The sequence below is a fragment of the Corvus kubaryi genome, unplaced genomic scaffold, assembly GCF_017639235.1.
Source record: "Corvus kubaryi isolate FWS band 111438036 unplaced genomic scaffold, C.kubaryi_AGA036_p1.0 133, whole genome shotgun sequence".
Classification (NCBI taxonomy): domain Eukaryota; kingdom Metazoa; phylum Chordata; class Aves; order Passeriformes; family Corvidae; genus Corvus; species Corvus kubaryi.
The window spans coordinates 2,995,153-3,016,783 of record NW_024580667.1 but is presented as its reverse complement, the minus strand read 5'-3'; the positions used below and the strand labels follow the sequence as shown (position 1 = coordinate 3,016,783).

The 21,631-nt window shown below is 37.6% G+C and overlaps 1 protein-coding gene across 20 annotated transcripts in view; it reads left to right on the top strand.

The window, feature by feature from the left end:
• The window catches only part of KDM6A (lysine demethylase 6A), a 151,896-nt gene that overhangs the window by 116,185 nt on the left and 14,080 nt on the right, over positions 1-21,631 (top strand). For all 20 annotated transcript variants that reach the window (XM_042034348.1, XM_042034447.1, XM_042034403.1 and 17 more), the window contains 7 exons: positions 13,683-13,812; positions 15,289-15,394; positions 16,111-16,316; positions 18,762-18,826; positions 18,928-19,002; positions 20,339-20,487; positions 21,467-21,581. In XM_042034348.1, the coding sequence (XP_041890282.1) occupies positions 13,683-13,812; positions 15,289-15,394; positions 16,111-16,316; positions 18,762-18,826; positions 18,928-19,002; positions 20,339-20,487; positions 21,467-21,581 (846 nt within the window). The remainder of the gene's footprint in view (positions 1-13,682; positions 13,813-15,288; positions 15,395-16,110; positions 16,317-18,761; positions 18,827-18,927; positions 19,003-20,338; positions 20,488-21,466; positions 21,582-21,631) is intronic.

Genomic DNA, 21,631 nt, shown 5'->3' with positions numbered 1-21,631 from the left:
TCTATGCTAAATTCCGAATCCCTTCTTGCTTTGGTATCCACAGTCATCTTATCTGGATGACCCTCGACCCTGTTTCAGGCCTGGTGTCTTCTTGCTATTTGTGCCTTCTCCTCACAGGCTTCTTTCTTTCCTCCTACTCATCATAATTTTGCAAGGTCCACTTCTGTATCAGAAGATTGTTAACAGAGATTTCCATGGGAAACATAATTTTAATGTAGGGAAAACAGAGTGGAAAAGTTGTGGAATCTTGTTGCAGATAATTTGAATCTAATGTACAGATTACCAGATGGCCAGAGTAGCTCTCTCTCTTCCTAAATAAAAATGGGTTTGAGTTAAAAGAAGCACAATAAATCAGATTTTTAAAAGCCTAAGTAATAGTTTTAAAATATTTGGAATATTGAAATATTTTATATAATATATTTTTTTTATTTTTATATTTTTTTCATGAAACTGGCTACTGTAGAGAATTTAGTTGAAAAGTCTATTTTAAACTGGAAAAAAAAAAAATTTGACCACTGCATCTAATGGTGACATCAATATGGTTTTATTTCTAGCATTTATGTGACTGTTTTCTTAGAGAAGAAAGACTTCTAAAATGGGTACATGGTATCAGTAATGTCAGATAAATTCATTGTTTCAAAATGTGTATTCTTCTCATGGGGTTTAAGGCATAATTTCTGTAAGGAGTTTCAATAAGTCACCTACAAAAGGAAAATAAGTTGTTTGGACTTTTTTCTTTTATTCATTAACAAGTTGTCTCTTATAGGCATAGTTTGTAGGTACTATACAAGTGCTTCTCTGTAGATAATGAACAACAACAGCAACAGTGTAGATGTTGAAAATGGTGAGTGCTAAAAAACAACGTCGTGTTCAGTGCTGCTATTAAGCTCTTCCAAATCATTTTTTCTTGATAAGAGTAACAGATTTGGTCTGTCATTACAAATCAGCATTCTCATTGAAAAAGTGATAAATAATCACAGAACGTTGAGGTGGGAGGTCCAGGAAGGGACCTCTGGAGATCATCTCATCCATCCTCTCAACTCACAGCAGGGCCAAACAGAGCAGGTTGTTCAGGGCTGTGTCCACCCAGGTTTTGAATACTTCCAAGGATGGAAAGACCACAACCTGCCTGGACAAAGTTCTTCATGTTGAGTCACCCCTAAGGTAAAAAAATACTTCTTTTCCTATGTACCAGTGCATGGGGTTATTCTTCCCCTGCTGAAGGACTTGGCATTTCCCTGTGCAGAATTCCCAGAGATTGCTGTTGGCCCATTTCTCCTGCCTGTTGGTGTCCCCCTGAGTGGTCACACAGCCATCTGGTGTATCAGCTTGTCCATCAGCTCTGTACCAGAGATGGCTTTTTTGTTAATGGTGGTTTCAGCATCTATAGCTCAAGCTCAGGAGTTGTTCAGGTGGGTGACTGTGTTAAAAGTACAGTTGTGCAGCAGGTTGTGAGTTTGTCGTGTTGCAGTTCAGGTATTTTTGACTCTTCAGGGGTTTAGGTCTTGGTCCATTTTATGTTCCAGTTGATTAATAGGTGTATTACTGTTGTTTTTTGTCTTTAGTCAGTAAGCTTGGATCATTTTAGATCAGCAGCAGAGTAGATTAAGGCAAAATATGAGGCTAGCCACTAGAAAACCTGGCAGTGATTACAGTGTGGTTGTGCAAATCACACGGTGTTTTTGCAGGTGCCTTCATCACTGGAAATGCAGAATGGCACAGTGTGTGGAAGGCTGGGTTGTAGAAGTTCAAATAACACCTCTTAGCAGTGACTTCTGGCAAAGATGTTTTACTCTAGGCTACATTGATGTTAGAAATGCAGCAGATTCAGCCCCCTCTGCAGTAGTCAGTGGCCTGTGGCAGGGGAGGGTGGTTGAACCCAGAGCACTAATAACTTAAACTGCTGCAGCTAAATCTGTCAGTGTTCATCTCTGGTGCACGTGCTAGCAGGGAGCCTGTCAGGTAGTCATTAGCTTTGCAAATTCACATTTAGTGCTTGCTGCTCACAGCCTTCTCGATGTAAAATATCTCAAAAGTCCTCAGATTTTCTTGGTAGTCTTTGGAGAGAATTCACTGCTTTCTTAAATTTTTTTGAAATCTAGGCAGTCTGGAAATTGAAATGACCATTTAGAGCACTGTAATTTCTGTAGGCATGCTTTACAGTTGTCACTGTGTGTGAAAATGTTACCTGAGATGCCTTTAAAGTTCACAGAAGTCTCTTTAATCATAAGCATATGGTTATTGAATGTTTTGGGCTATTCTCTGCTGTTTTCCATACTGAACTGTGTTTGCAGTTCTTTTAGTTGAAATGTTACCTGTTTTTTTCTCTGTTCTAATTCTTGTTGGAATTTTTATCACCTCAATATACTCCAAAACATTTTATTTAGGATATGTATTTGCTGTGTTTTATATAGCAAATGTGGTGGTTCTGAGCATTACTCTTTTTGATATTAAAAAAATAGTATAAAAGCATGTTTATATTATTCTACAAAAAAACCTGCACTTGTTACTGTGATGGAGAGCTCGTGGTTCCTAATGTTGTGGGATTTGATGACTAATACTGATCCATGATATAGCAGTCTGTCACTCTCTGTTACCAAGATAAATTTTGTAAAAGAGAGGAAAAAAAATCTTTAGGGAGCTTATTTTGTCATCTTTCAAATATTAAGTCTTATTGTAATGTTCATTTCCAAGTGACATTTCTACACATATTACATTCATAAAAATTAACAGCTTAACAGCTTTCTTTTTTTAATTGCAACCATGTATGTGTTCTTTCTAGTAAAAGTATGAAAATAGCTTCAGTGTATGGTGTTAGGATGAGTGCATTGCAAATAGGCATAATATAAACTCTTAGAAAGTTTTAAGTTTTTTGTAGAAGTTTAACTGATCTGTCTCCAAGATTGGCATGTAGCTTTCTTGAGAGAGTAATGGGAAGTGCTTCACTCTAGTGAAATGTTGCATTTTGATATGTTTAGTGTGCTGTTGTAGGAGAGATCTGCAGTTTGTGTTCGGTAGCAAAACATTTATCATTTTAGCTACAGAAGTCTAAGCCAGCAAGTCCTTGCGGTTGTGCTCTTTGATGGAGGTGTAGTATTCCTAGTGATACTTAATTTCCAAGATAAAGGGAGGCTCATAAAGGTGTTTCACTTGGCTTCTTACAGTTCGTATTTTTTCCCAGGCTCACATAATCATAATTTTTCAAGGGAGGTAAGCTAATACTTTGTCCCGTGTAGTTTGCAGACAGCTCAAAAGGTGTTAGATGTGCTTTTTTTTCTTTCTTTCATACTGAGTAGAGATTGAGAGCTCCCTCTTCAGCCTGTCTGCACCTTCATTCAGCAAGACTGAGGACTTAGAAGCTGGATAATAAGGAAAGGTGGGCAGTGGGAAAAGTGGAGGAGAGACTTGGTTTTTTTAGCAACTCTGCGGTCAAGAAATGCATCAGTCTGGACTACTTTTACGGGTTTAGAGACAGGATTTCTTCTAGGCAAACAGTGCTTTCTGGAAACTGCATATGTCTGCTAATAATAAGAGATTCTGAGAAATACAGTAACTCACCTGCGCTAGAGCTGGTTACCTGTTATTTCCTACTAATAAAAATTGTAACTCTCTATATAAACACTATATAATACATTAACAGTGGGGCTTTTTTCCCCACTGTTCTAATATGTCTGACAGTTTATATTCATAAAGTTGAATACAAGGATTTCCCAGCCTTTTACTGAGTAGCTGATTAGCCCTTGCTTTGTTTTAAGATGTTCAGGCATACACATGACAGCTCTGGAGCAGAATTTTGGGCAGAACATCCTTGTCAGGGGTGTTATGTGCATGACTGACATAGAGCAACATGTCTGGGAAGGAGAATTTTAGAAGATAATCTGCTGAAAGACCTGCTAATTGGCCAAAAATCCCCATTTATACGTAGTAAAATGGAAGATATTTGTATTCTAGTATATCAGATACTGTGAACTTCAGTACTGCATGTTGACCTTTATTTAACACAATGTAAGGTATTGCAAAAACAAAGAATTGGAAGTACTTCCCGTAGTACTGATTATATTTGGGTGTGCAGTCCCTGTAAGTGGTATCTTGTGGTTCAAATATGAATTTGTGACCAAAAGTGTTGATTTTTAGAGTTACTGTAAAAATTGCAGAAAAGCTACTCACAGTAGAAAATATTAAAATAATTGGGTTTTTTTCTTTAAAAAAAAAATTAATAACCAAGCAACAACAAAGAGACTCTAAAACACAACAGAAAAAAAGACCAGACAAGACCTCAGCACCTGTGCTAGAATAAGCTTAATGCATGGGGAGAGGGGAGTTGTCCTGTAGAACTAGTTTTTATATATTGGAGCTACACTCCGTTGGGCCTTAAATGTATTCATGTGTGTCACTTGTTACATACATACCCTTATTTTATTTGATCTGTTCAGAAAGATGTTCTGGCTTCATCTCCTGTGTGGATAATTATATTCTGTTATCTTCTGGCATATTCTTCTTGCTATCTGACAATAGCCACCTGATACAATCTGTTGCCCTGTTGCCTTGGTGGTATTCTCTAGGCGAAAATAGACATTTTGGCAGGTAGGAACAGGTGGCTATAACTTGGAATTTTTTATAGCTGGAGCACTAGATTAATCATTTTTATTTTCTTCCTCATTATTCTGCATTTGGCTCTGTTTACTATATGCTTACATCAAAACCAGGGTGTTTATATTCTTTGTAAGTCGCATTGAAGTCCTCAGATGTCTTTTTGTTAAATAATTTTGTTTTATTCAGATGCAAGTTTAAAAAAAGTCTTGTCTAAGAGGAGCCATTTTTTGCATCTTTCAGACCCTACAGGTTTATTTGTGCTTAGAGCACAAAAGACCTGGAATTAGTAGCAGTTTGGGATTAAGAAATGCACAAGAGTTGATTCACAAGGTAACTACAATTGACTTACTGCAGGAGAGTGAACTGCAAGATAATGAAGTTCCTCATTTCACAGGAGGGATTTTATCAGGAAGCAACGTGGTAATGCTCGACCAAAAAGTGGCCTGTTAATGTTCCAAGGGTTTTGTGCCTTTGCTTAAGAACAAAGGAGCATCAGTAATATGGAAATTTGGTGGGTTTTAAAGTGAAAGCAATTTATTAGAACAGGCATTCAGAAGGCTTGAGCTACAATAAAATAAAATTAGAATTTGTTAGACAAAAATAAATGCTGGGAGACTGTCATTTTGCTTTATGTAAACAAATGTTGTCTTAATAAAAGCTGCTCAAGTGAAGCCATTAGGTGAAAGGAGATGCTTTGTGTCATAAAATGCAAAACACATGCCAAAGAGAAAGCTCAGTTTGATTCTTCTTTTATTACGTGTGAATAGGTTGTCTGCTCTGTAGAAACAGACTTGGTAAATGCTTTGTTTTGCCAAAGACTAAAGTGAGCACTTAAGTAGGGCAAGATAATTGCGGAGGCTGAAAAGTTTCTTTATATCCATCTTCCTTGGTGCGAATGTTGAGACAATATTTAACAGAGCCCCATTCTGTTCGTGGGGTGAAATGAGGTTGTTGAGGAGGCTGAGAAGGGGTCAGACATAGGGTGCTGGCACAGCAACTGATACTTGTACAAGGAACTTCCCTTGAAGGGCCAGACAATGTCACTGAAAAGCCACAAGGAATTGAGAAATGCAGGGGCTGAGCTATTGACTCAGAGATGCAAATCTCATTAAGATGCTGTTCTGGAGAACAGTAGGGTGGCAAATGTGCTCATCTTGTTAAACTGCTGTTGGAGTATAGGGATAAAAGGGAATTGAGGTGGTGATTCTGGGAAGGGTAAGTTTCATTTGGTTAGTCTTCCCTACCAATAAAACTGGTTGCAACAGTAAATTTTAAGGTGGTTGTAAACCAACTAAACTATGTTTGGTAAACTGTTTACATAGTAAAGTAAATTTCTTTAAGTCTCTGAGCAAATTAACAGATAAAAGAGTGCACTATTAAATTAATTCTTTTTCCTGAGATTCCCAGAGAAAATCTCCTGTTAAGGTCATTTTGAAAAAAAACCAACAAAAACAAAACAACAAATAACCAACGCAACCCCAAATAATTTTTGAGCATAAGTGAAAACCATGTAATTAAAAGAAGAAAATATGCTAAGAATAACTGCTCTAGGTTTGTTACTGGAAAAGCCGATTGTTAATAAGTGGGGAAAAAAAGAAGAGTGCTTGGTCTGGTTGTGTATCAGGTTTCCTTAAAGAGACTGTTATCAAAAGCTCTTTTCTGTGCTCTTAGAAATGTAAGTATCTTTTCCCTGTGAGCAATCTTTCTGAAAGGAGAATTAATGAAACATTATCACAAGACTTGAGATTTAACACTCGAGCTGTTTATTTCTACTGAAGTGAAACCAGCTGATTTCGCACTCAGTGTTTCAACTGGTGCATCTAATTAACATCCCTGAGTAGGGATAAAAATCCGGTATCCAGCTCAGTTAAGAGAGTCTACCAGTTGTCCTTTCTAAAACTGGTCTGTGGTCAGGTCATTCCTTTAAGCAGTGTAGAGAAGTTCCTGAGTTGGTTTATTTCGTTTATCGTAAGAGAAGTAAGAAATATCTTGGTTATTATTTTTTTTCCTCATTATTTATTAAAGTTTGTTCACAGTCTTGAAAGAACAGGCAAAGGTCCAAACAAAACTTAGAGTAAGAGGTCCTCAGACAGTTCTGAAGAGCCCAGCTGGGTAACTGGGCAACTTCATGTCAGCTGGGAGTTGTCATTTTTATGGTGATAGATGGAAAGACTCATTTGAAAACTCTAAAAGCATTTCTGAACTTGAAAGCTTTACCGATTTGCCATAACTGGGGAAGGCAAATGAGAGGCATAGCTTTGACTGTAACGTGTATTACAAGGGGCAAATAAGGCCTTTTTATATTTCTTTTGCTTGGTGTTCAAAGAGGGAAAGTATAGAGCAATCCATTGAGAAAAGAAAGTGACAGGAGACCAGGAGACATCAGCTGCCTCTCAAGGGGCTGGGTAAAATGATAAAAATACAGGACAGCAAACAGAGAAATTATTTCATGGAAAGGGTGATAAGGCATGGAATGGGCTGCCCAGGGAGGTGGTGGGATCACTGTTCCTGGAGATGTTCAAGGAACAACTGGAGGTGGCATGTGGTGCCATGGTCAAGTTGACAAGGTGGTGTTTGGTCCCAGATTGGACTCGATGATCCCTAGCGCTGTCCACATTATTATTTGTTGTCTTCCCTGATGGGGGAGATGTTCAGAGTTTTGCCAGGAGAAAAAAGAAGGCAAGTGGGACTTCATGCTTCTCAGGCTCCAGATAGGGGTTTATTAATTCTTACTTAAGGAGTACAAGCCACTGGCATGGCCTAGACATAGCACAGAGCAGAGAATGCAGCAAGAGGACAACTTACCAAGATTTCACAGCCTTTTTAAAGGTAAATTACCCAATGAAAACTTAAAACGAAAGATCTTTTCACTTTTTTACCAATGTCCAACAAGTTCCTAAATCACGTAGCCAGGAACTGCGGAATTCTCTATCCAGTCATCCCAAACTACTTCTACTGCAGAATATGGAGTAGTAGAAGAAGAAGAAGAAGAAGAAGAAGGTTTGGAGAACAACAATCCTCCATTTTGATGTTTTTTGCTTTTTCTCTATTTACTATGCAAATAGACCTAAAAAACTCTAAATCTTTCACCCTGTGATAATCTCACATAGTATTTTATCACCTAATTCACACCATTGTAGATTCAAATTCCTTCCAGAGGCTAGGCACATTTTCCCGTGGACAAAGGCCAAAAACAGTACTGTTCAGGGGGTTAGAACCCTTCAAAACAGGCAGAGAAATATTCTCTGCATTCTGGGTTCCCACAATCCCAGAGGTCTTTTCCAGCCTTAATGATTTGTTGGTTCTGTGAAAGCGGTCTGGGCTAAACAGTCTGGAAAAGGGTCTGATAAATGGCCAGCATTTGCACAAGTGCAGTAAATCCATGTCCTGAGGAGGAGTGGGAAGGGCAGTGCAGAGGCTGAAGTGGGCAGACTTCTCCTTGCTCTGAGGGCTCTCTTGGAATCTGGAGCAGGAGAAATTTGGTCTGTCCTTACTGAAGGTGCTGCTCCTTGAGCCTGCTCTGGGAAGTCAGTGAATCCCTAGTTTGAGAACTTCATGGTCCACAGGAAAAGAACCTAAATCTATTTGAGGGGAAGTGCTTTGTGAAGGAAGGACCTGGATTAAATTTATGTTTTGTTCTTGAAAACAATGAAAGCAATTCTTGTTTTATTGGGAATTTTATCTACAAAGAAAGGATTTTTTTGGCTTCAAGACAGAATTGCTCAGTTGCTCTAAAGGCACGTTACATCCAGCAAGTGAACTTCAACCACAGCAAAAATTTTAAGCATAAAATGTGAAATACTGTGATTTCACAAGCTAAACACTGCTTGGAGTAAGAGATTTTTTTTTGTTCAAAAGGCAAATACAGAAATCTGCAGATGGGAAGCAGAATTATCTGGGAGTAAAAAAAAAAAAACCAACATAGGAAAATATACAGTTCAGAGGGCAAGGCAAGTGTATGAAAAAGTCTGGTGCCACTTGTTGAAATGCTTTTCTTACGTAAGTCATTTATGTGATTCTGTTTGTCTTACAGCCTAAGAGCAAGGTGATTAGCAAATGAAGTAGAAAGATGTAAAAGTCATTAAGAAAAGGAAAAAAAACCGAACATTACTTCTTACATAACATGTAATTAACCTATGAAATTCACTGCCAACCTGTACTATTGAGGTCAAAACCAGAAGAGAATTTAAAAATAATTAGAAATACATTTACATAATGAGAAAATCCACAGTTCTATTGTAGGATTTTCTGTAGGTTTCATGAAAGATCTCTGGGAGTATTGCCAGCTAGTACCTGCTTGTGAAAGGCTGGGGTAGAGAATTGCATGATAAACAGGTTGTGTAATTATCTGGCATTGCTTGCATTTAAGCATAATGTAAGCTTGACTTGACTTCTTTCTATTCCCTTTGAGAGCTCCTCTCTTCATTCCCTGGCTACAGAAGGAGTTTGGGGAGGTGAACCTCGGGGTGTTGTGCGTAACCACCTCCTTCCCAGGGTGCTGGGGATTGACAGGCGTTTTTCTGTGGTTTTGTAATAACTCACAGTAATGATCGTATCTGCTAATTGTGAAGGGTGGATATTTCTGGGTTGAACCAGGGCTGCATCAAGTAAGTGCTGTGCAGCCCAGTGCTTCAGCTGATCCCTCCTGCAGGCACATTTTGAAAAGTCTTGTTCCTTCCTCTTTGTAGAGTAATTAATTGTGATAGAATTGAGATACAGTATCAAATAAATGCACTATTCCTTGTATTCATTTTAAATGTGATTTTTATTGGGGGAAGAGAGGGTATTAATTTTGTTCCTCAGAATAACTATAATCTCTTGAGCAGTAAAACCTTGTTAATTCTTATACAGCTAATCCTCAAATAATAATTCACTTAGACTGACTTCACAACAAAAATAACTGCTTAAGCACAAATGCTTGTAATTTATGCTGTTCCGACCTGTAAATTGTACCTAAAATACAAATGTATAGATAACTGGAAGTTGTTTAGGAACTTTTCATTATCATCAAAAAGTCATAATCTCCCAAAAAGGGCAAGTATTTTTAAAACTATTGAAGCTAAGAGTTCTAGAAAACACAGAAATTGTGTTTGGAACAGGAAAACCTGTAGACAAAAACAAAAAACAAGAATCAAAAAAATAATGCCTGCACAGAAGTATTAACAGGCTCAATAGAAGCAACAGTGTTCAGTAAATATTTTTGTTCTGTGCTTGGGAAAAAGATAAAATGTTCACATCATGGGTTGTACTCTCTTTTCAAGGAGAAGGTTAAACAGCAGTTATACTTAAATTTGGCATTTTTAAGACAGAGGCCCAGATAACATACATCCATGAACTCGGAAAGAGCGAGCCAGAGAACTGTTTATAATTCATACAGACTTTTTTTTTAATAGTTCTTGGAAAACAGGAAAAGTTCCAGAGGACTTGAGGAGCACGCTTCCTGAGAAATAGAGAGAAATAATTCTCTCAGTCTGACATAAGGCTTGAGTGAAATAATAATAGGTGATAAATAAATGTAAAGAATGATAATTAATTATAATTATTCTTGGTTCTTAGAAAATAAAGTTTATCCTGTTAACTTTAATATTTTTTGAGGTCGAGTTTTTATTATAAAACAGTTAAAATTGGTATAGCTGTGTAACACAGGCAGCTTTAAACCTTCCTGATACTTTTTCTTTTTGTCAGGTGGGATGATGTAGAGTCAATCCATTACCTAAAAAGTGTCTGGTAACTGCCTGATAAGTTTTCTGTGGGTGACTGTTGAAACTCTGTCACACCTGGGCTTCTGGTGTTTAGGCACAGCCAGAGAGGAAGTCCTTATCTAAGACTGAGGGCTGTAAACTGTCTTTTAGAAGCTGTGGGAATGTATCCTAGAAAGCAGTAAAATAGAATTAAAAGGGGTGTTTTAATGAATGTGATGTATTCTTATTCAAGAGATCCTATGACTACATGAAATAATCCCAAGCACACAGGACAAGAGGACATAGTCTTAAAATGCACCAGGGGAGGTTTAGGTTGGAAATTAGGAGGAATTTCTTCACAGAAAGTCTGGTAAGACATTGGAAGGGGCTGTCCAGAGAGGTGGTGGAGTCCCCATCCCTGGAGGTGTTTAAGGATAGACTGGGCATGGCACTCAGTGTCAGTTTTCTGGTTGACAAGGTGGTTATTGGTCATAGGTTGGACGTGATGATCCCAGAGGTCTTTTCCAACTTAATTGATTCCGTGATTTTGTGACATTGAGGCACCAGTTTCATCCATAATGGCTGATGTTCTCCTAAGCACGGCAGTTCAAGTTTGGTCCTCAGGGTGAAGCACTTCAATGAGTTATTGCTGTTTTCACCCCCAGAGGAATTTGCCGTGGACTGAGTGCTGCAGCTGTGGCTCAGGACAGGCTGCATGTCACTGTGCACCCCTGTCCTTGCCTCTCTGAGCCTGACAGCTGCTCCTGCCTTCTCTTCCCACTCTGTGGGAATGAAGGGTGTTGTCCTTGCACAGTCCACAACAAGCCAGTTTGCTGTGGAAGTCAATTTAAGGGAATGAAGCTTGTCCTTCTCTTCATTCCTTCATCCCAGTGTTGTAGGTGATTGGTTATCCAGTTTCTGTTGGGGGTGTAAGTCAGGCTTGTTTTGTCTTGAGCAGAGCATTTGTTGCCCCATTTAGCCACTATGAAATCCTCTCAGAAAAACTGCATTCTTGAAACTGAGATCTGTGGGATTTTCAGCACAGTTGCTGTGGTCAGGAAGGGTCTTTCACTTTCCTTGCACTTCCTGTAGTTCTGTATTTCCAGAAGTGGAAAGGCTGGCAGTGGATACTCACACTGTGGTAGCAAATATTTTTAGTACTTCTGTAGTGTTTTTTATAATTTCTATTGCTCTGTTTGGCACACTAACAATTACAGAATTATTCTTTAATAGCTCTCTTGCCTTGTTATTAATAGTAAGATATTCTGATTCATAGTTAAAAAAAAAAGATGATAGGAAAAAAAATGATGATAGAGTGAAGCTGGTCTGTTAAATACAACTTTAAATATTCTGCCCATCTGTTTCCTGTGCCACTTAAATTATGAATGTTTTGCTATCTCAGCTTTGCTTTTCTTTGTCCATTTTCCGCTCTTAAATTTCCACACAGGGTTTTGGTCGCTTAATAGGAAATTATAGCATGCAACTGGTAATATCAGCTTCAGGTGCTGGGTTTATGAGATCTCTCTGTTCATCTGATTTTTTTCCCTTGTACTGTCTGTTTCTTTCCCTTTCTCATCTCCCTTTTCAGACCTGTAGTTTAAGTGTACAGGCCTCTACTCTTAAGTGTACAGAAGTTTCTCCTCCCTCCATTGTCACCCTTCCCTGAAACCCCCATGTGCTTTGGCTTTACTGAGCTTTCACTGTAATTACCTTGCTGTGACTGCAGCAGCTCAAGTCATGCTAGTTCTGAGCAATGTCTCTTTTTCTTCAAGTTCACTTTCTCTCATTTTCCTTGACTTAAAAATTTCCTGAGAACTGTTTATCAATGCAAACTGAATTTTGTCAAAATTCTCTCTTATTTTTAATACTGCACTTCCGTGTTTGTTTTATTTCTCAGTTTGGTAATGCAGAGGTTATAGTAACATCTGGTACTTCTGTTTAGAGTCTAGTTTCACTTGGCATAAATGATCTGAATCTCAGGTTCATTCAGCTGTGGTCAATAAATTTCTGTGTGGCGATGATTTTATATTGCCATATTATTTTGGGTTCTTCTTTTGTTTGCTTTGTTGGCATTTTTTTGTGTATGTGGGGACAATGAAGCCTTTGCAGTAACTACATCAGACATTAAGCACTGGCCAGTGATTTTTTTGCCAAGTTGGATGATGAGTAATCAAAGCTTCTGCATCACTCTTTCACTTTCTTGGAAGTGAAATTGTGGCATTGGACTCACCTAGCACAAGGAATAAGTTGTTTGATACTTTGACAGGTGTACTTTTGGGGGTGTGAGCTGTTTGCTTGGTTTTTTTGAAGTGTTTGTCATGTCAGTCTGATCTGATCTCAAGCCCCAAGTCCATCTTAGGGGTTGTGGTAGCTTGATTTGAAGCTGTGATCTCATGACCCAGTACCTGGCTGTACCATGTTTCTCAGTTATAGAAACAGTCTGTGTTGCTGGGAGTTTCATCTAGTGTTAAGTCAGCTGTGTTCTCTGCTGAAGACTGTTATTATCAAAAAAACCTTTTAGGAACCAGTGAATTTTGTAAAGATATATGACTAAATTGTACATCAGAAACATCCTGTTTTGTGGGATGTAACAACAAGTGAATCAAGTGAGTTTGGGAGAAGGATTTGAATAGTGTTTAGTTGGAAGAATTTTGAAGAAGTTGAGTCATTTTTAACAAGACTGTAAAGGATGGTTTTGTCAGTACTTTCCCAGTGATGGTGACTGGGTATTGACTACAGGCTAAGCTTTTCAGGTCACCATCATAGGAGAAACTACACATATGGGGTCCTGCACACCTGGAAATCTCCAGGGAGAGGCTGCAAATACAGGCAGAGAGGCTCTCCCTGGAGTCACACACAGGGGTATTGACACTGCTACTCACTGGGGGTAGGGCCTCTCCCTTTATTGCTCAAAAAAATGGATTATGTGGCAGTGGCTCCTTCTGCTTCAAAATGTGTAAGGCAGGGAGGGGTAGGTGTGGTCCAGTTCAGTGTCTGTAGTGTAGCTGTAGTTGGTTTTTGTGACTCAGCAGGTTTTTGGCTGAGACATTGGCATTTTCTGACTTCTGCTGTGCTACCTCAGCTCCTGTGGAATGATCATCCACCTGCTAAGGTTCTTCTCCATTTCCAGTTGAAACATTCTTTTCCTGTTAAATTTTGTCAAATGTGTCATGTTGCTTTTATTTAAAATGACTGTGGTGATGTTGTAGATTCAGCAGGCAAAGTGGGAATAAGTTTGAATAATATCAAATTATACATGGCAAATTCTTGATTAAAACACACAAGCTTTATTTGCATCTTAAATTATGGTTTTTCCTTATACAACGTTATTTTGCATAAGAGATTACGCTGATATGCATTTATTTTATTTGTCAAGTATTGACAGAGACAGCTCTTGTTTCCTTTTAGGAATCTGGGTAAAAATGGCTTATCTAACAGTAGTATTCTATTGGATAAATGCCCACCTCCACGACCACCGCCTCCACCGTACCCTCCCTTGCCAAAGGACAAGCTGAATCCACCTACACCTAGTATTTATGTAAGTAAATCTAGTGGCAGAAGTGCATTGCTGCCTGTCTTTTGTAATTGTTTGGATATCTGAGTTACATAATGTAATTATTTTAAAGATGCACTGTTCATCGCTGAGTTCTAATTACGGTGCTCTCCAAATTGGTATATAAGCAGGAGAAATGCTAACCTTAAAGATAATTTTGTGACATAGTTTGCCTTTGAAAGTACTTGTAAATTAAGAATGTCAGTAAACAGAAGGAAAAATACTTTAGTTTTTTTTTAATGCTCAAAATGTTGGCAGAATAAGCAAAACAGTTCATTAGATACAATGCACAATATTTCAAAAATGCACGTACAATTTTTGCAAGTGGCGGCTTATGTATAAATGAGCAAGTAATTAAACTCTCACAACAGTCTGCTTCAAAACATAGTGAAGATAAATGAACAAAAGCTGAGGTGATGTTAAGAACAAAATGTCACCAGGAAAAGCCAGGGTTTAGTTGAGTACTATTTTCTCATGCAAGCATTGAAACTTCTGTTCTGAAAATAAAGTTTCATAATAGCTTTATTGAGTTAACTTCCTTAGTAATAAAAGAATAAATTACAGGATATCCACTTCCTTAATAGCAGAAGAATTAATTACAGTATGTTCATACAGGCAGTGTGAAAAGCTCGAGTTGGCTTTGGTCACCTCAGTTCAGGGACCAGAAGAGGCTGGCACTTGGGTCTGATGGTGCCCAAGAGGCTGCCTGAGAGCTGGGTTAGGCTGGATGCAATAGTGCTTCCAGCTGTTTTCCAGGCCTTGCACCTGAACTCATAGGCCTTAATAAAAGTCCATCCCAGCTTTGATGAGTCCTTGCAAGGCTGGAAAGTCACCACACTGCCCCAGACTGTGCAGATGTGCCACTGTTGAGGACTCTGTGCTGTGTTTTGTTTATTGCTGGAAATGCCTTCGGCACTCTGAAGGACTCATAGCAAGTAAAAAAAAAATCAGGAGGGAGACTATAGCATAAAATTGAGGTTATAGGTGTAGAGAAGCATAAGAAAATCAAATCAACTTTTCTGGTTAACATGAGATATATCATGAGAGTAGTCTTTTAATTATACTGTTTCTTGTATAAGTTATGTGTAAAATTAGCGCTTTTTTACTTCTGAAAAGAAACTGTACTGCTCTTCAGAGAATTCTGTAGATTTAGGCAATGTACAAGGCTACTGTCAGATAAAGAAATTAAGTACAGGAAATCTGAGTTGCAAAGCTGAAGCAGCCTGGGAATAATTCATGCCAAGAAACAAATTACAGTAACAAAATAATTTCAGGAGTGAGCCCAGCATTTACCATAGAAAGAATTGTATGGTGTAGCTGTTCATTCCCCACTGTGCAGGGAAATGGAAAAAAATCCTGGTTTCTATCTGCTATTTCTCTTTTGTTTTACTATTCTTTCTTATTTTACAAATAAGGAATCTAGATTGATCTGACATCTAATATTCCGTTATAATTTTGCAGTTGGAAAATAAACGAGATGCTTTCTTTCCACCTTTACATCAATTTTGTACAAATCCAAACAACCCCGTTACTGTAATACGTGGCCTTGCTGGAGCGCTTAAATTAGGTAAATTTACCCTTTTTTTTTTTTTTCTTTTGGAGAGAAATGTATGTTTTTTAAAGAGACATCTCTCAGTTCTGACAAGTGGATATTTTATTTCTGTAATACTGTATTACCTGTATATTCCAAGTCGTTAGGGTAATTTGTCATTTCTCAGTTTGCTGTTGTTTCTAATCTTGGTCATGCCAAAAAAAACCCCCACCACAAATACAGCAGATTTTGTTGAGCACAGAGAGAAGCTGAGCTGTGGATATGGAAGTTTACAGCTAGATATTTTCCTATAAAAACTGGATGCATGTCTTTGTGTTTAGATCTAATGATCTGTAATTTGACAGTGCAACTTTTTCAAGTCTGTAGACAGATAAGCTATCACTACTGGTAGGAGACATGTTATGTGATGGAAGTACATTCTTAAAACTCAGCTCTGAAAAATGCTTTCTTAGTAATAGATTTGAACAATGTTTGCAGATCTGTTTACCCAAGACATGCAAAATGTTTCTTGTAATATAGTCCATAGCTGCCAAGTTTTTTCTAATTTTCTACTGGATGTATGGAGAAAAGTTTTTTGGGTGTCAATAATTAACATTCAGGTGGGCAGTGTTGTGAAGACTAACAGGTAAAAATGATTTTAGAGTAAACCTTTCGATAACATTCAGGCATTTTCCTGAATTCTTTTTATTCTATTTTAACCTTCATTTATTAATTTTATTGCTGTTGATTAGATCTAGGACTCTTCTCTACTAAGACATTGGTAGAAGCGAATAATGAACACATAGTAGAAGTAAGGACACAACTACTGCAGCCAGCAGATGAAAACTGGGACCCTACTGGAACAAAGAAAATCTGGCGTTGTGAAAGCAGTAGATCTCATACAACAATTGCTAAATATGCACAGTACCAGGCCTCCTCATTCCAGGAGTCTTTAAGGGTAAGTTAATTGCTACTATTTGGGTTATAATTCATGGACTGCAATAATGACTCTGGAGCCAATTAATAATGGCTGTTGGAAAAAGCAGAAACTGCTAAGGAAAAAGAGACATTTTCATTAGCATGCAGAGCACAGGTAAATTTTCAAGATCTGTTTTGAATAGAGGGTAAAATAGTAAATTCTTCGTAAATGCTTAGTGTAAACTTCAGTTTAATAATGTAAAACCCACGGCTTTAAAAGTTTATAAGTTTAAGCTTTCATATTATAATGTCAAAATTCACATTAAAATACTTAGAACTCGAGGCTTTTTAAAAATTTGGATTGCTTCTAATTTCACACTTGTCTTGAAATCAGATTCCTTATTCTTCATACTGTCCTGAATTAATTTGGATGTGGCCTATTAGAAGTTTACACTAATAATTGTCTTTTGTTGGGTTCCAAACATAGCAGTTCATACTTAGTTTAGAAGTTTTTAGACTTACGTGACAGAGTGAAGTATTAGAAATAATATTTCCCCTTCCTGCCTTGGCAGGGAGGTTGGACTCCATGATCTCCAGAGGTCCCTTCCAACCCTGACTATTCTGTTACTCTGGGATTCTGTGAAATGTGATTTTATTAGTATTACTTTTTAATATTTTTTACTGAAGTAGTGAGCACATTCTTGAAACTGGCTATGGGCACTCCTTGGAGGCTTACACTACTTGGTGTTGCAAAAAAGATTGGGCTAAGGCAGAACTAAGACAAGAAGATAATTTTGACCAGTTGTTCTTCAGAAAATAGGGAAAATGACAGTGTGGGGAATTGACTGTTACAGTTTTCACTGCCTTTACACAGAAACAGGAATGATTTCAGTAAGAAAGGACAGAGAAATTCTGAGTTAAAATTTTGGGCTTTAGAGGAAGGGATTAGAAACAAAGAAATTAATTGGTAGTTAAAGAGAACAGAAGGGAATCTAGTCATAAGGCTTTGACCTGGTACAGGATGAAGAAAAAAACCAGGAATACCACTGGGAAGCACGGGGCATGGAAATCTTTTAGAACTTGGGATTTTTCTTCTGTGCAGTGGTAATAAATTTCAGTAGGACGTTGGCTGAAGTTTTCTAGTGCCCCTGGAGCAGTGGCACCAGTGCTGTATTCTTGTATGTCATTCCAGAGGGGCTGGAGAGCATTACATCACTGGAACATAATATATATCTATATCTGTCTATATCTCTATATAGATATAAATAGATATGTTTAAAAATGTACATAATTGATCACATACCACTGAAAGCCTCAGCTTTGGATTTGCACCACAATGTGTCCTGCAGGGTTTTCTGATTTCTTTTTTTCCCCCCACTGTTACAAACTGGTGGTAAAAATGCAATACATAAAATAATTTTTAAGAGTGATGGTTTTCATTTTCCCCCTGGAAATTAGAAAGACACTGTACATGTGTCCTTTGCCTAACGCTGCTCTGACCTGTCCTTAGGTGACTTTTCAGTGTTTAAATGAAAGCTTTATTTCTTCTTTCTATAGCCACAGTTCTCTTGGCTTGCCCTAAGTGATCTTTTTCCTTTATTCCTCTTACAGCTATTACATTGCTTTTCTAACACGTCTTGCAGCATTTGATAAATCCATCATCACTAGGTTCCTTTTTGTTTCTCTTTGTCCTTCATTCAAAGGATGAATAAGACTTTCTCAGGTACACAGGGCACTTTGAGATTTAACAACAATCCTATTCAAAGCCAGAGATCTTTGGATAGACTCCAGACAGTTCCTTCTTCCTTTTTGTCTCTTTTCTTTTTCCTTCTGTGTCCATATACTTGCCAAAATAGAAGTCTTTAGAATAGGGTTTTGAGCACAGTCTGCTAAAAAAGATAAAATTGCATCATTTAATATTGGTTGGATTTTTTCCACTAGTCATGGTCTCAGCTACTGCTAGTGCTAAAATAGCATATGACTATGAAAAATTCAAAAGATTTTATATAATCGAATTTATTAAATTAGTTTTACAAATATTAGTCATCCTAGTTTCCTGTCAGGATACCTGCTTGACTTTGAAGGGAGGTAGATGTTCTTATCTGAAAAAGTTAACAGAATTCTTTAATACTGGATTCCAGGTCACCCTCATAATGGAGCAAACCAACATACTCATTTCCAACTTGAATGCAGGCCAGCAGAAATATTTAAAGTGTAGACATTTTCTGTTGTTCTGGCCTGAGTGTCATGGAATCTGCAGCCATGAAGAATTTTTTTTTCAATGCATTTGACTAACTTTTTTTATTTTCTTCACAATGAAGAAATGTTGACACAAAGTCACAGATACGGATATTTCAAAAATTGCGTCGATATCTTGAAACAAATATATTATATCTGTGTTACCACTTCATACCTATATATTTTATATGTTCTTTTATGTGTGTGTGTGTATTATGTAAAAACATTTCAAAATTGCATTTTATAGGAGGAAAACGAGAAGAAGAGTCACCACAAGGACCACTCAGATAATGAATCCACATCTTCTGATAAGTAAGTGTGGTATAACTGTATTTAAATTCTGTAGCTGGTTATATGTGCGATTTTACATCATTCCCCTTTCACATTTGCCTGATGCATTTTTTTATTTGCAGCTCTGGGAGGAGGAGAAGAGGACCTTTTAAAACAATCAAGTTTGGGACCAACATTGACCTGTCAGATGACAAGAAGTAAGTTGATTAGTTTCTCCTGCTCACAGTGGGATTCTACATGATGATAATCCTTCAGGAAATTCATTGTAGTATTCTCAGACATCAGTCAGTCTGTTGATAAATTCCAGTTGCACACCCCATTTCCACAATGGAGTGGTTACCTTTGGTTTTCAAACTGTTGTTACGAGTCCTCCACATGCTAAAATATCTTTTCAAACTTCTCTTTCCAGAATTTTTGTTTTTCCAGAAATGAGTTTAAACATCCATCAGAAACCATTCTTTCTAGTCCTCCTTCTCTAATCCATTGCCTTTGTTTCATTGTGAGGCTTAGAATTGTTTGCTTACTACTTTATTACTTCTGACAATACCAAGTTTTTTAGTCTTTGCATAGAAATTCTAAGATTAAAGGTTTTTTCTTTCTTTTTTGTTTGTCTGAATTTTTGTTATTCATGGGTTTTTTCATTCATACTGTCATCTGTTTCCACCTTTTCATAACTCTTGCTTCTTTATCCAGTAACAAGGTTCAAAATACGTAGCAAAGACCAGACCAGTGCTTACCTGTGGGTGAGCCATGATACCACTCAAGAGCCTCAAAAAATGAAAATTGAGTATTATTTAAACTATATATATCCTTCTGTGAGTAGATGAAGGTAGTTTAGAAAATATTAAAAATACTCTGAAAGTGGTTTTTTATGGTCCAGTAATAATTATTTGGGGTTCAATCTCTAGTTAATACATGTTTCCATCAAAGATCCAGCATGTCTAGTCTGTCAGTCCCACCAGCTGCAGTAGAAAAATTCTGGTCTACTTCAGTCATTAGAGAGGAAAAGTTTATGGTGTTTGGGCAGTAAGGACCACTTAAGATGATGACATCTTCTGTGGCAGTCACTAGAAGATCAGTGTGTACATCTGTGGATGTGATTAGAGGTTGTTACAGAATTTTAGATATTGATGCCATTTTTCTAGAAAAGAAATTCCATTTGTAGGTACAAGCTAGTTGCTAATAAACTATGCCTCTGAACAAGCCATTGGGAGAGAGACTTCAAATGAACCTAAGCATAACTAAACTGAGGCTCATAGGGAATTGGATTTTGATACTTGAAATAGTTCTTGTAGGATCCCAGAGAGATGCCACATCTTCTGATCTGTAGTTTTCAGCTTTGGCTACAAAATTAGGTTTCCCCTCAACTAGCCTGTGAGATTTGTGATTGTATTTGGAAATATTTTAACATTGAAAGAGTAACACAGATAACCTATGAACCTATGCTAACAACTTTCTGAGAATGTTTGTTTCCCAAACTCTTCTAAGAGTTTCAGGGATTCACAGTTTTGTCAATTTGCTATTTTGCTGCAGGTGGAAGTTGCAACTCCATGAACTGACAAAACTTCCTGCTTTTGTACGTGTGGTATCAGCAGGAAATCTTCTAAGCCATGTTGGTCATACCATCCTGGGCATGAACACAGTGCAGCTCTACATGAAGGTTCCAGGTAGCAGGACACCAGGTGAGTATAATCTGCATGAAAAAATCAGGTTCTACTGTGGGGTGTTGGATTTAACTGCACTGCAGATTTCCTATATCTTGCAGCACGCCTAAACTTGATACATCTACATATTCAGTATTTTTATATTTCTCACTTAACTGAACTCTGCGTGCACAAAGTGCTTGTAGTGGAAATTGCTGATTCCTGCAGTGCTAGGGAATTGCCCTGCTGACCTCTTGCATGCAATACTGGATTCTTTAAGGAGATAAAGAAGGTTGGGTTTATATATGTGGACAGTATTTGTATTTTTACATACCTTGGAAGTTTTTAGAGGCTTCCCAAGTGAGTCTGGTGCAATCATAGAAATCAGTAACTTCCACTTTCTTACATTTTTACTGTCTGAGAACAGGACTCAGCCCTCTATGATGAATCATGTTGTGTTGGGGCCCTGGACTGAGACTTGAGGAATCTGGACTAAATTTCAGGGTCTGTTTTTTTCTGGAGTACAACTTCGTAAAATTCCATTAGGGATTATGGCTCAGTTTTCCTGCTGTCAAAAGAAGATAAAATACTGGGCATTTCTACATGGATTTTGAAATCTCTTTCAGAAAGATTTTTGTACTCCTTGTCTGTTCAGTGCCTGAAGTCACAAAATTTTGCACCTGACCAGGACTGTCAGGAGATACCATGAAGCCCAAAATCTGAGCTTTTGAAGTATTTATCTCTACAGGAAGGGAATTGCTGAAATATTGGTCAGATCCCCAAGATGGGTGGTTCCAACTTTCTGTTTTCCACAAATGAACAGAAGCAGAATTCTCATGTCACTGGTAGCTTAGCTGTGTGAAGCACCTAAATAATGTATGGAAGTGTCATATAAAATATATAAAAATACTTGAACTGTGGTGTAAGTTTTTTTAGTAATTGTGGTTTTGCATTTCATGGCATTGTTTTGATAGAAAGGCCTTACATAAAGTGTGTTTACTTTTCTCTTGTATTTCAGGTCATCAAGAAAATAACAACTTTTGCTCAGTAAATATAAATATTGGTCCAGGTGACTGTGAATGGTTTGTTGTCCCTGAAAGCTATTGGGGTGTCATGAATGACTTCTGTGAAAAGTAAGCTGAACGTGCTATTTTTGTGTTTTACCAAATTTTTTGTGCCTTTC